Raw genomic sequence first — 15,168 nt, 5'->3', positions numbered from 1 at the left:
TATACTGACAAACAGGTAAATCATTAACACAGAGACAAGACATTTCTGTACTTCCTGCTGTGTCCTCCATATACTGACAAACAGGTAAATCATTAACACAGAGACAAGACGTGTGTACACCTCACTGTACCTCCATATACTGACAAACAGGTAAATCATTAACACAGAGACAAGACATGTCTGTACACCTCGCTGTATCCTCCATATACTGACAAACAGGTAAATCATTAACACAGAGACAAGACATGTCTGTACACCTCACTGTATCCTCCGTATGCTGACAAACAGGTAAATCATTAACACAGAGACAAGACATGTCTGTACACCTCACTGTACCTCCATATACTGACAAACAGATAAATCATTAACACAGAGACAAGACATTTCTGTACTTCCTGCTGTATCCTCCATATACTGACAAACAGGTAAATCATTCACACAGAGACAAGACATGTCTGTACACCTCGCTGTACCTCCATATACTGACAAACAGGTAAATCATTAACACAGAGGCAAGACATGTCTGTACACCTCGCTGTACCTCCATATACTGACAAACAGGTAAATCATTCACACAGAAACAAGACATGTCTGTACACCTCGCTGTACCTCCATATACTGACAAACAGGTAAATCCATTAACACAGGGCATGTTTGTTTATGTGGATCTGTCTAGAAGAAAAAATCTATTTAGTCTTGGTACCAAGTCATTTATAGAGAGATTTTTGTAGCTATGATATTGTTTGATGGCTAACATTATTTTCTTGCCTATTTTGTTGTAGATTGTAGAGAAACAATCGCTTGTTTGTTGTTTGATTTTTGTAGCTATGATATTGTTTGATGGTTTTCTTGCCTATTCTGTTGTAGATTGTAGAGAAACACTCACTTGTTTGTTGTTTGAATGACATGGTACCAGTACGGTCTCGTCGACAAATTATCTATCCCGTAGAAAAATTGGGAATCAACGCTCCCTCTGAGAGAGTGTTGGCAGACAGAGAACCATACGCCCTTAACCATATCAACAGGAAACTTGTCATGGAGCCAAAGGTATAGTAATGAAGAATGTCAGATCTCAGACCCTTTAAACCATCATCTATCTATACAGTAAGTTACATAGTGTATAAATGTTTTTAATGAAACTCTGCAAACTGTAAAATGAAAAAATCAGTTGAAAATAAAGACTAATGAACTAATGGTTTAAAATATGTTTTATATTGGTGATGTTTTGTTGGATTCATGGAACAGTGTAGAAACAGTCTACATCAGAAGGTTGGTTACTGAATATATGACCCTAAATAAGCCTAGGAGACCAACTCAAATTGAAAATCAAGGGATGGGCTTATTACCAGGCAGTGACACTAACAGGCATGGGCTTATTGTTTGATAAATACAGTAATAAGTTTTATTGTTGAAATTGAAGATCTGTGTATGTCTCTGACAAGCATAGAAACATTTAAACATGGCTGTTTAGTATTTCTTGTATTGTTAAACACATCAGCTAAGTCTGCTCTCAGGAAAACTGAGGCTTTTGTGAAGTTTAAAATATAAATTTTGGTTCGTGGTTTAAATTATTCTGAGGGGGAAAAAAATAAATTACCGATTTTTAAAATTTTTAAAAAAAATCTAGTTTGGAGTTTTTCTTGTCAGTGTTTATGATTTGGTGTCTTCCAGGTGACAATTAACGCCAGGATCGTGGTTGTTGGAGCCTCTAACGTTGGTATAGCATTCCTAGAGACACTGGCATATAGGTAAGTAAAGTATACCTTGTTCAATCAACTCATCAAAGAACGATATGGGCTTTATTGTGATTTTTTGGAATCGGAAACTTAATTTAAAGGTTAATTTATTATCAGTTAATTTGGTATAGTTGAAAAAGATTGTAACATAAAACCTTCACATATAACAAACCTGTAAAAGAAGTTGGTTGACCTGGCTTTCTGGGTAAATTACTTGTAAAACAAATAACGCAATCAGCAAGAGTCATAGAAAAGGAGTTTTAGCAGAAATATTCTGCAAAAAAATCTGTGGGAAGAAATTACACTTTTAAGGTTTACAAGATGACAAGAAACAGTGTAAATATTGGTACTTTTGAGTCGTTCTTATTATAGCTTTTCCAAAAATTAGGTGCTTTGAAAAGTAAAAGTGACTTAGAAAAATATGGTCAGTTTCATTATTTCTGCCAAAATAATATATTTTTTTTCTGAATAGCCCTCACCTGAGATTTCATAACCTGACCTTGATTTCGCCACACGGCCTCCCCGGTGAAATGGCGCCTGATGAGGTTCGTGATCAGATGCTCGGAAACAGCTTTTGTTACAATCAGAATGAGTTCTCAAAGACCTCTCTGCGAACCTGGGTCAATGTCGTCTACGGGAAAATGACAGCCATCGACAGAAAGAAGAAAAATGTGATTGTTGAAAACAGTACAAATGTTCCTTACGACCATCTCATTCTGTGTACGGGGGAACAGTATCAGATCCCTGCCCCCACAGAGGCTGATATTGATGGAGGCGCTACCAATGCAGATCTCCCCAACTCCCCTGATAGGAGATATTTGAAGGCACAACCCAAGAATTTGTTCCTGGTTAATGATGAGTATGATGCTGCAGTAGCTCTGTACTGGATAGAAAACAGCCTCCTCAAGTCATGTCGTAGGTTCAACATTTTGTAAACATATCAGAAGTTAATTTCTTAAATAAATTTATCTTGTTATTATATGTAATATTTATTGATATGTTTTATGATAAAAGAAAATGAGAATGTATCAGATTTTGGGTTCAAAATTTTACTTATCTTTCTTTGTTTTCTTACTAAAAATGACATACTATACTGGGATATCAAATAATTGTTTGTCGCCAATTTTCATGTGTTTTTTTTTTTTAAATGTGTGGTTTGTTTTCATAACCAATGAATTCAAGGTTTAATAAAATAGTATATGCCAAATATGTCACTATGTAAATGGTCCACCGTTAGTGTGGAGATTAACAAAAATGAAGCAAAATCAGTTTAACACATCAGATATGAAGATGTTTTTTTGTGGGGTAAATTTATTAAACATGTTAAAATTTGTTATTTTTTAAAGAATAAGGTTTCATTGAAACCCTTCATCTTTCAGGGAAGGTTGTTATTTACGGCGGGACTCTGGATGCGTATTGTTGTGTACAGTCCCTCCTTACAATGGGCGTCGCAGGAGAAAGGATCTCTCTAGTGGAACCTACTGCTGCTTATCAGGTAACCACATGTGCTTCCAGAAAGTCTGCATAGATTAAGTCAGCTTTTTTTAATTGAGAAAATTCTAAAAGTTACTTGAAAACAAGTGAAGCAGCAGTGCTGGTTGGATAAATGTTTTTGTTGTGTACCTTTAACTTCCTGTCTATTCTTTGGTTTCATTATACTTAAATTAAAAAAGTTTTCAATCTTATTTGAATATCAACCAGTTTATGATAAAGATATTATCATCTTCACAGTAACTTGTAAATAATAGATATTGGCTATGTCATAACAATTTAGAGAAAATTAATTAACAATGACTTAAATGAGTGGCATTTTTTTCTGCTGATTTTAGATATAATATCAGATTACACAACAAGTAGGTCTTTTCATCAGTTTGAGTTGTATATCCAGGTGATGGAGTACAAAGCAGAAACAAGTAATATTTTTGATCTTGGCAGATAAACTTTTTTCTTTAGAAAGGTGTGTCTTCAATTTAGTATATTTGTCCAAGATCAGGGATGCTCTTCTTTTCATGTGAAAATGTCCACATTTTGTGTTTGGTTTACAGACAACCTGCTTCAATAATCCCACACTTGATGAGACAATCCTTAAAACAATGAAAGAAGCTGGTGTCCAAGTGTATTCTGGGTATTATCTTGCCCAGTGGAATGATGGTAGTGGTGAGATAGGGGAGATAACCTCAGCGAGCTTTACTTCCAAGAAAGAACCTCTTATTCTTGAATGTGGGGTATGTGCTAACATTGACTGTAGAATTAGCATTTTTTTAAAAAAATGTTATTGTTCATAAAATAAAGAAATCAATAACTGAAATGCAGTGTTGGAATAAATTCCTCTTTTTGTTTAAATGATTTTTTTTTTCAGTAAATTAAATTTTTTGAGTCCATCTTGAAAAGCTTTGGCATTTCTGTTAATTGTAAAGACATATTTTTTTAAAAAATTGATGAGCGAAATTAAGTCCATCTTCAGAACAACTTTTATAAATGGAAATTATTTCATTCTTCTTGCAGGCATTCTTTGCTTACTACAAAGCCTCGGTAGACACAGACTCATTCAGAGGTAAGTAGGTGATACTTTGTTGTACTGAAAACTTGTTTTATTTGATGGCCGTGTTGATTCCATGGTGTTGCAAAAATACATGTAGTTAATATGAGATATTAAATTGGATTTAAAATTCTGGTAATGTGTGGTATGTGTGGTATGTGTGATATGTGTGGTGTGGTATGTGTGGTATGTGTGATATGTGTGGTGTGGTATGTGTGGTATGTGTGGTCTGTAGTGTTTAGTTTTTTTTTTAGAAAAAATGATTTTATTTCTAGTATTTACCTCTTTTTGTGTAAATAATAAGAAGAAACTTGTGGTATGAAATGTTTAAGATGTTTTCTTGGGTTGCATTTACAACTGTTTGTAACTTGTTTGATTTCATGACTTTATTTAGCTTTATTAGATATAGTCTACTTGTTTACTTTCCCAGGGTCAATATTACATGGTCGTCTCTGTCATTTCACGGCAATTTTGTGCATGTCTATAGTTTGGCATTCCTGTATACAGAAAAATAGCATAACTTCTCACCTCACTATATACCTAAGTGTAAATATGCTTCACAATGATCATTTCTTTCATAACGGTGACAACAGTGTAGTCGTCAAAATGTCTCACTAAATTTTTGAACTGGTTATAAGAACATATATCACATAGATTACCAACCTGAAGGAAAAGTTCCAAGATGTGTCTCTGGAGCTATTTAAATCCTGACTTTGAATAAGTGCATATCTGAAAATTTTCAATGATATTCTGTTATGGTCTTCCTATTCAAAGTGTGAAATATTTGTCAAGACTCAAATATAGATGTATATACAAGCGGAGTATTTGAAAACTTCTATCGCATATAGTATACAGTGATTTTACTGTTAAATATGTTATTGTTTTTCTGTGTTACAGCTATCAATGACGCTTGCCTTGTATACGATGGTAAACTGGTGATTGATGCAGCATTCCATACAAATGACGTTGCTATCCGTGGTGCTGGTACGTTGACAAAATACCAGCGTAAATATCACGCGGAACAGTGGACACACGCCAATTTCAACTCCAAAGAAGTCGGCATCCATGTAAGTTATGATTTTAAAGTACCTCTGTGTGACAACTATTCAGATACTTTACCTAGTTTCATTTTAATTGCTGGTGAGAGAACTACTTCATATAAACTGTATTTTATCAATAAACCATCACATGGTATAGTTTCAAAGTGTCATCCATTCATCCATCCTGAAGTATTTCTGTCTCAGATTTGGTTTGAAGTTTCTTTTCAGTTTGAGTTGAGTGATATTTAATTTTCAGCTGTTAAGACGAATGAAGAAATATCTAGACATACTATGTGAGTTAGAAAGTAAACATCTTTCTTCAGCTGTGATGATAGAGCGAGATATTTTCTTTTTCGTGTTTTAAAATACTTTGGTATGTACTTCAGCATGATTGCTGAATAATTGTTGAACATTCTGACAATGATGGTTTAGTTTTAAGAAGGAAATTTAGCATTCATGCTCTAATTATTAGGTGCCTGTAAATTGATGATCTGCAACAAATAACTCTGCTAATAAGGTAAAGGATACACTCGGATGTTTTTGTATTGTACTGGAAATTCTGTAACTGTCACAACTGTTGCTATGGTATTTAAAAAAAAAACAAAAACAAAATCAATATTGAAGCTCATAAGTGATCTAGTATCAAAAAAGCAAAAGACAAAAAGTTGAATTATTTTCCATCAATAAGTCTAAAATCAGTTTTGTTGTGTGTTATACATACTGATACTAGAACAGGTGTGTTATACATACTGATACTAGAACAGGTGTGTTATACATACTGATACTAGAACAGGTGTGTTATACATTCTGATACTAGAACAGGTGTGTTATACATACTGATACTAAAACAGGTGTGTTATGCATACTGATAATAGAACAGGTGTGTTATACATACTGATACTAGAACAGGTGTGTTATACATACTGATACTAGAACAGGTGTGTTATACATGCTGATACTAGAACAGGTGTGTTATACATACTGATACTAGAACAGGTGTGTTATACATTCTGATACTAGAACAGGTGTGTTATACATACTGATACTAGAACAGGTGTGTTATACATACTGATACTAGAACAGGTGTGTTATACATACTGATACTAGACAGGTGTGTTACACATTCTGATACTAGAACAGGTGTGTTATACATACTGATACTAGAACAGGTGTGTTATACATACTGATACTAGAACAGGTGTGTTATACATACTGATACTAGAACAGGTGTGTTAAACATACTGATACTAGAACAGGTGTGTTATACATACTGATACTAGAACAGGTGTGTTAAACATACTGATACTAGAACAGGTGTGTTATACATACTGATACTAGAACAGGTGTGTTATACATACTGATACTAGACAGGTGTGTTACACATTCTGATACTAGAACTGGTGTGTTATACATTCTGATACTAGAAAAGTATTTAATGGTCTGCCCTACTTTTCACTTCAAATCTAAAAAATCTTTTCACTCTAAATAATAAATAAACTGTAAGTTATTATATTTCATCTGATATGTGTGCTGGGATGAACAGCTTTGGAAGTTATTATATTTCATCTGATATGTGTGCTGGGATGAACAGCTTTGGAAGTTATTATATTTCATCTGATATGTGTGCTGGGATGAACAGCTTTGGAAGTTATTGAAATGATTGTGCCGGTCCTGCTTCAGATCACTGGTCATATATGTCACTATTTGATATATCATCTGAATACTCCGTCCATAAACATGCCTATAGATGATGGACTGTCAAGATCTAGTTTCATACAAATGACCTTGATGTGATTTTTAGGTGACAGGAATCATGTGATCTGTTTAAAACTTTACACAATTCATCAGACATACTCCTGAACAAACAAGAGGCAAAAGACTGTGATGTTTTGTCACTGGCATGCTGGAAAGAACAAATGTCAAGTTTTTTCCACATAAAAAAACATGTCTTACAAAGTGTTTTAATCAACTGTTGACCAGGTGTGCTATGCAGGCTCGTTAGGCCTCTTGTTATTACTTAAAACTGAAACTATACAGTAACAAACTGCAGATAACACATTATGTTATAGGCAATGTTACAAATGTCATGACGACTAAGTGATAACATGCTATACCTTTTCCTATTAATACCCAGGTATTTTCCCTAATGTATTGGTTGTCAAGTTTTTACGATTTGGTGAGAGATACGGAAAAAATCAATGATAGCATACATGAACTCAGTGAGAGATCTGGTGTTTACTGTAAATATTACATTACTAATGTAAAGTATTATCCAAGTGTCCCTCAGGAAAACGCAAAAGGAGGAACCAAACAGTGATACTGCTATCGGAAACTTGATTCCTTTAGGTAAAAAATGCCAGCATTTACTGTGCTGTTATTTTAGACTCTATAATCCAGGAGAGAGATATATGACTTTTTTTCTAACTTATTGGTTTCTAATAGTATACTTTTGTTGTCGATTTCATAACTGTCAAGATTAATTGCAATGTGTAATTATTATTTAAAATCTCTTTGTTTTTAATCAAGGTCTCAATGGGCCGACTTCAAGCTGTTTTTAAAGGGAATGAAGTTACTTTATAATAACAATAGGTAGGAATATATAAAACAATATAATTATACCACTATAAAACACATAAATAAAGAGACTCCCCAGGGTACAACAGGACTTCAGTAAGTCTATATGATGGTTCTAGCCTTTGATCAACGTGATATAAATATGGACCTCGGTGATATTGGGTGGTCTCAAACTATCAATTACTAAACCAGAATAAAAAAAGTTTATGGATGTTTTTGTTTGCATATGCATCAATGTGTAGGAGAAAATGAATTGATTATTTTGTTGATGTGCTGATACATTTGATGCTGTAAATGGTAAATATTTACTCACCTTTGACAGGAAGTAGAAAGCGGGGTTATTCTATTGGTTGATTGCTATCTGATACAGCTGGTCTGGTTCCTGTCGTCAAAAGCATGGATAGCTTTGTTTTTAGATTTCATTATTACAATATTAATGATTAAATTTGTGATATATATCCTGTAATAAGCCCAGGAGTTTAACTAGAACACTTTGACAAAAAGTAGGAGCAAGGTTATTCAAGGACAATGAAATTTTCAATTTGCGTTAGTGGGCTTACAACCAGGCATGGGCTTATTAGCAATCAAATACAAAATATTTGTATCTATATATATATTTCCTAAAATGTTTAGAAATATACATGTAAGTGAACATTTCAAAAGTTCTTAGTTAATAAAGAAGACAGAAAAGCAGAGTTTTAACATTAGAGCTTTATACTCTAAAATAATATATTTTGGTGGAGCTGAAATTTTTATGAATTTTCAAAAGTAAATATTTTCATTGGCACTTTGTACAAATCTTACTATCAAAATCCATTAGATTGTACTATCATTCATGTGAATATTTCTCAGTTCATTCTTTCATGGACATGTGAATTCTTGGATTTAGAGTACCTTCAAATTTAGTGAAAATAAATCCCTCACAAAAATTAATGATGATACAGTATTTTACTTTGATCAGTCTGCTCTAATCACATTAAACTATTTGCAGATTATGTTTGTGGAGAAATCCCAGTTGGTTTTAAATGTTACCGATATAAAGTAATAAAAATATAAACAATTTTATGTTTTGATTATTTTTTTTTTTCATAATTAAGTACCGATCTATTAACAGCATCACGCACATGCGATACATTCATCAATCATAGCAGTAATCAGTTAAATGTTCTTCCTGTTAAAGGCTCTAAATAGGATTTTTGATGTTGAGTTGGTATCAATAGTGCTTGTCATTAAAAGCCATAGCATGGTTGAAGTATGTTGTTAAGTTTTTATTATGGACAGAAAAAAAAGAATGAAAAGTTAGTAAATTGGCAATATAAGTATGGTTTTCCGGAATAAGATATTGATAATGTAGGAATTCTGTGATCATATACAATCATTAACCAATAAGGATTATTTAGGAAATAAAGTGCTGACCAGAGTGTACTTACAAATGAGATTTCTAGATCATATATCGTTTTTATAATACTGCCATTCTTGTCTGATAAAGAAAATATTTGATGAGATGTTTGTAATTTCTGACATAATTTGGAAGTTTTAACATTTCTGCATCCAAAATTTGTGCTAAAATACAACTGCACTAACCTTCGTTAAATAAATCTTCCTTGATTTTTTCCTTTTTAGGGGGGTTTGTTTCAGTTGCAAATTAAAGTAGAATGTATCTACGAAAGAGTGATTTTTTGAAACAACCACAAAAATTGAGCCCCACAAAAAATATATGATTTTGAAGTACATTCAAGTGTAGTGCAAAAACATGTTCTTAAATTGTAATGCCCTTCACGTTTCTGTGAATTCTTTGGACAGAAAGCTGTCATAACCAGAGAATGAAGCATGCCTTCGGTAAAAGTTTAAAACCCCTGGATTTTAAGTTAGAATTGTACTATGCCACAAAAAGTAGCCCTGGACTACTGTTGGTAAGCTAACAGTACATTTGGATGGCTCAAATCTTAATATTATATTAGAAATAATCTGAATATTACCAGATGTATGTATTGTTATAAGATGGGATTTTATCATGTTCAAAGGAAACATATAAAGAAAGTTTAAAACAAAATTAGTTGATAATTTAGCAAGTTGTTGAAACCTATAAGAAATGGTAAAACCCTGTTTTATATGGTTTTTTTTTTGAAGAAATACATGTAATAGAATAATAAATATTGGTGATGCAGATTGCTTTTCTCTTTTCATGGATGATAGATCAGCTTGACGCTTCTTCAAAGTACATTGTATCATGTATCATTATAAACCAAAAGCAAAACCAGAAATGTTTTCAACATCTTAGGTATGGACTCTAAGAGCTGTTGAAAGCTCTGAATTCACCTGAGCCTTTAAGCACTACCGTTACATATAGTAGAAAGTTTTGTACGATGTTTAGAAACAGGAAGTTGTGCCTCTCAGTCGGGGATATTTAGGTCTTGTAAATAAAGTATATCTGAGGAAATTTCCGGAGATCATAGGTTTCCATAATTGTGATCTTTTTCATATCGGTAACGTGATTAGCCTAAAAAGGTTTGTAAGCGACCATTAGCCTCTAATGTGTTTTTATAAAAGGTGTTTTAGTGACTTTTGAGTTGCTAGGAATGGGCGAGTACTTTTCTGTGTTACGAGCCGATAAAGTGAGGAAAGTTGATAGGTGATTTATAAATAAGTAAAATACAGGGCTTTGTCAATCAGATCAAAATACTCTGTTGACATCAGAATAAAAAAAAATGGTCATGGTAATGATGTCGTTGATCCCTGCATTAGGACAGACTAGCCCGATTGGAGGAGAATTCAAGTGATAAAATTTATGTTTAAAAGTACATATGGCATAGGATTACACGCATACAAAACAATTTATTGTAAACAAGTTTTTATTTTGTGTGAATATTCATGAAGAAATGAATATAAAAATTATCTTTTTAGAGAAAATTTGCTGGAAAAACATGATTTTCTCATGTCATATCTCAGTCTTCCATGTTGTTATGTATTAAAATTTCATATCTTTTGTCTTCATTGTTAAGTCACAATGTCATACAGCTACAAAGCAACGTAAAAAGATATTTAAAATAAAATAACAAACTGCAGTTAATACATCAAATTTTATTTCTATTGTGTTAGCAATTTTATATCACTTTCAAAGAGGATTTCATACAAATTATGACATCATATTTACCAGTACTATTAATCTCAGCTGGGTAGACACAAACATTATACCGAATCATTAGAAGAGCAATCTAGTCAGTGACATTTATCGGTAGATATAAATCAGTCGTGATTAGTCTCAAACCTTTGGATCGTTCTTCAGATCAAAGTGACAGAAATTCCTATACTTTTCATGGCTATTGTCATAAAATGCAATACAAACATTTTTCACAAGAATGTCATGTATATGTGGTATCAATTTTCAATATGTTGTACATAGTTCTACAGCTGGGTAGACTGGAGCAATCCAAATGTAGAATCATTATGATCCTTAAAACATATCTATGTTACGACTTTATCATTAAGAGCTTTGCTTTATCAGATGATAAGTACATCGTATATATTTGATTTTTTTCTCTCTGTAAATATCCTTCACGGTGAAATTGTTACATTTGGTTGCCTTCAAACTTGTCAAGCATTTATCATATAAAACAAAAATATATGAATATGAAATATGATTTATGTATGATTTTAAATTATTGTATATTTAGATTATTTACACAAATTTTATAAATTTCACTTTATGTACATAAAAAAATAACTTTCAGTGATGAATAGGACATGTACACAACTATCATCAAAAACTGATGGCAAGTAGTCATGGATTTGTAAACAATTGTTTGAGTAAAATTAAGAAAAAAAAAACACATTATTTTTTTATAAATCTCTGGACGGTAATGATGAGTATTTTAACATTGAACGAGACTCAATATACAACATTCATTTCAATAGTGGGTTTAATATGTCAATCCTACTTTATATACAGTGATATGTCTTTCATTGTCGTTCAGTCCAAAGGAAAATCACTTCAGTTTTGTTACTTATTTGAAATATAGAATAGGTCAGTAAACAATTACTTTTTTTCAAATCCATGAAATTTAAGTCCCAAGAATATACCTGGTATATGATTTTGCAGTTTTTGTAATTATATTGATTTAAATTTTGAATTAGTGATTACATTTAACACATGGTAAATGGTTTACATGGTATTGTAAAATACTTCTCTGGTCCATCGCAATATTCTTCCCTGCAAAAGATATTTAGATAGTGAATTTTGTTTATTTAGAGGATACTTTCTATCTAGGAATTTGAGTGTTGAGAACTCCTTAAGTATTGTTTAGATTTTTATGTTGCAAAAATATATCATGAGTCCTATTTATTGACAAAATCATCTGTCTATGAAATAATTAGGTTTTAGAAAGCCATGAAATTTTAGCCCCACAAAAATAGATGATTTCACGATATGCCTTATAACTTCAGGGGCTTAATGGTGTACATTAAACGTGTATGTCACTAGTCCATCATTATTTTCTTCCCTGCAGACACATTCTTATATGACTGTAATTATACAGACGGTAGCAATGCTCTTTTCTAATGAACTTATAAAACATGGCAACAATGACTGGATTTCACTTACTACTACTGTACAAATATATTATCTGTTAAAGAATTTTTTATGGCTAGCAACCATGATATTGCAGATTCTGACATATATATATGTACAAAGATTAGTGTATCAACACTAGTGATATACCCTGTTTATTTATAAAATGTTTGTTCCGAGGTTATGAAGATAGGTGTGTGACATTTTCTCCATCAAGGGAGTATCTGAAATTTGTTGATTAAAGGAATATCTGTCATATATATAAAATGTATATTGAAATGATATGCCCATTATAACAGACATTCTCTGTTTTTAAATTATTTAATATGAAAAATTGGGACTTAAAATTGAATGACATTGGATCAGTTTGGAGGAACGCTCACTTTATGTAGAAGATGTCATTGGGAGTACTTGCTGATGGTGATTGTGTATTCTTCATGATCTTAGATACTCCATTGTGATGACAAGTATTTGATGACTTGGTCACATGAGGATTTCCAGTATAATACTCATCGCTGAATGTGTTTGTGTTAGAAATCGGCAGACACGTTTGACAGCACATCTTTCTAAATGCCATCTGATATTTGTCGTTGCCTATTGCATATAAAAAAGGGTTTACAGTTGAGTTGGCATGACTAAGCAAGATGGCCGCCAAGAGAAGCTCCGAGGGATAAGAGCATTCTTTACAGAGTAAATTTATTGAGTTCAGGATGTGGATTGGCAACCAACAGATCACAAAAACCCCGATCACAATAGCGAGCGATTTAGCTGCTTTAACCTCTTTCCTGAATTGTCGCTGCTTTTGGCGACCTTCAGACTCCTGTACGATTTCAAGGGCAGCGATTTTGGCCATGTGTTTCCTGACAATGTAGAATATATAAGAATACAGTACAAACATGATGAACAATGGCAGTAACACAAATCCAAAGAAATTGAAATACACCATGTACCCCATGTCTATAACTAACATAAAGGCACAGTTATTACCGGGCGTCGGGCCAAGATTCCACCCAAATACTGGGGTCAGTCCGATCAAAATGGCTGCCACCCATGTTGCTACAACAATGTAGAGTGCGACATGCACAGTCATGTGACGTTGGTAGAAAAATGGGGAGTTAATGGCTATAAATCTCTCGACGGCAACAGCTACAAGGTTGAAAATAGATATCTGTGTAAACATGACAACCAAGGAGTTTATGAAAACACATCCCATGAAATCATGGGGGAGTCCCTGGTAACTGAGAGCCGCTAAGGGTGCCACCATTATTCCTACAAGTAAATCAGCCAAAGCAAGACTGGCTATGAAGCAGTTTGTGACAGTTTGAAGACTTGGTGTCCGCTTAATGGCCACCAAAACGAGGCTGTTTCCTGCCACTGCTGCCACTCCAATGATTACTTCTAGTGAGATATAAATTTGTGATGTTACATCCATCATGGCATGCGAGAGGGTTCGCTGTTTACAAACTAATGACCTATTGTCTCCAGAACCTGTAGTTTGTAATTGCAGTTACACAATCGTAGCCAACAGAATCCATTGTTTAGCCAGGGGACTCTGTTGTTCACATGATTATGTCTGGAATTTAGTTGGTACTATTGGTTGGTGAGCCAGTGTAATCTATTTTTTAGTTTGAAGAATCTGTTTAGCCGGTAAAATCTGGTGTATAGCTGGTAAAATCTGTTGTTTAGCAGGAAAAATCTGGTAAAATCTGTTGTTTAGCCAGTATAATCTGTTATTTAGTTGGTAAAATCTGTTTGTTACCTGGTATAAGCTGTTGTTTAACTGGTAGTGACAATTATTCCATCGGTAGAATCTGTTGTTTACCTGGTGGAATCTGTTGTTTACTTGGTGGAATCCATCGTTTAGCTGGTAGAATCCGTCGCTGAGAGGGTATAAGCTGTTGTTTACCTGGTAGAATCCATTTTCTGTAACCACTAGAATCTATTATTCAGCTATTGTAAGCCGTCAGCTGGACAATTTTGTGTAATCTGATGTTCTGGATGTGTGTTCTATATATACTGTTTAGGATTGGAGTTGTGGTTTCATCATAATGATTTCCTTGATACAAATTATGCAGAAATTTCTGAGCAATAATTTGTAGTGGCAATATAGCACATTCCTGTCATTGTGTTAACATGCATTCTGAAATAGGAAATTACACGTGATGAGAATTTGGATATAAATCAATCAGTTTTTCTGAAAGGAAAACATTATTATATGGAAACTGACAACCCATGTTCATTTTACAAAAAATTTTTATAATAAAGTTTTATTTGAAATATGCAAATGGAAATAAAATCGGTTTTATGTATCAAATCAATCATTTCAAAATAGTCAGCCTGAAGTGTTTCATGTACCCTGAAGGAATATAAAACGTGTGAAAAATAGTGTATCATTCCTAGCTTAAATTGTATCACAGCTGGGCTTTTCTATTCCATAATGGTCATGAAAATATCTTAAAACCTGAAATTAATTTTTGTCATGCTTCAGGAAAAAAAAAACCCAAAAAACCTGTTTATAAAGAGTAACAGCTGGTGTTAACATGTTTTCATTACTATAGAGATCAATTTTGATATTACTCATTATACACTCATATTAAGGTAAACAATCTGCACTCAATCGCTAGGAAAACCTCGTTAAAATTCATCACAGGTGATTTCTGATCTTATATGACCAGATTGCTATTGATGCCAGCATCTGTACCAGACAGTTCA

The 15,168-nt window shown here is 33.2% G+C and overlaps 2 protein-coding genes across 2 annotated transcripts in view; one reads left to right on the top strand and one right to left on the bottom strand.

The window, feature by feature from the left end:
- LOC132543535 (cilia- and flagella-associated protein 61-like) overlaps positions 1-15,168 on the top strand; it is a 48,219-nt gene that overhangs the window by 12,252 nt on the left and 20,799 nt on the right. The window contains exons 16-22 of the mRNA XM_060207052.1: positions 868-1,047; positions 1,672-1,748; positions 2,209-2,651; positions 3,116-3,231; positions 3,782-3,961; positions 4,242-4,290; positions 5,173-5,342. Coding sequence (XP_060063035.1) covers positions 868-1,047; positions 1,672-1,748; positions 2,209-2,651; positions 3,116-3,231; positions 3,782-3,961; positions 4,242-4,290; positions 5,173-5,342 — 1,215 coding nt within the window. The remainder of the gene's footprint in view (positions 1-867; positions 1,048-1,671; positions 1,749-2,208; positions 2,652-3,115; positions 3,232-3,781; positions 3,962-4,241; positions 4,291-5,172; positions 5,343-15,168) is intronic.
- LOC132543548 (adenosine receptor A1-like) lies at positions 12,836-13,888 on the bottom strand. The gene has a single exon (XM_060207064.1). The coding sequence runs from the start codon at positions 13,886-13,888 to the stop codon at positions 12,836-12,838; it is 1,053 nt and encodes a 350-aa protein (XP_060063047.1).

The sequence above is a fragment of the Ylistrum balloti genome, unplaced genomic scaffold (genome assembly GCF_031769215.1).
Source record: "Ylistrum balloti isolate Yb309-2 unplaced genomic scaffold, AGI_CSIRO_Ybal_v1 Utg369758, whole genome shotgun sequence".
Lineage (NCBI taxonomy): Eukaryota > Metazoa > Mollusca > Bivalvia > Pectinida > Pectinidae > Ylistrum > Ylistrum balloti.
This window is presented reverse-complemented; position numbering and strand designations above follow the sequence as displayed.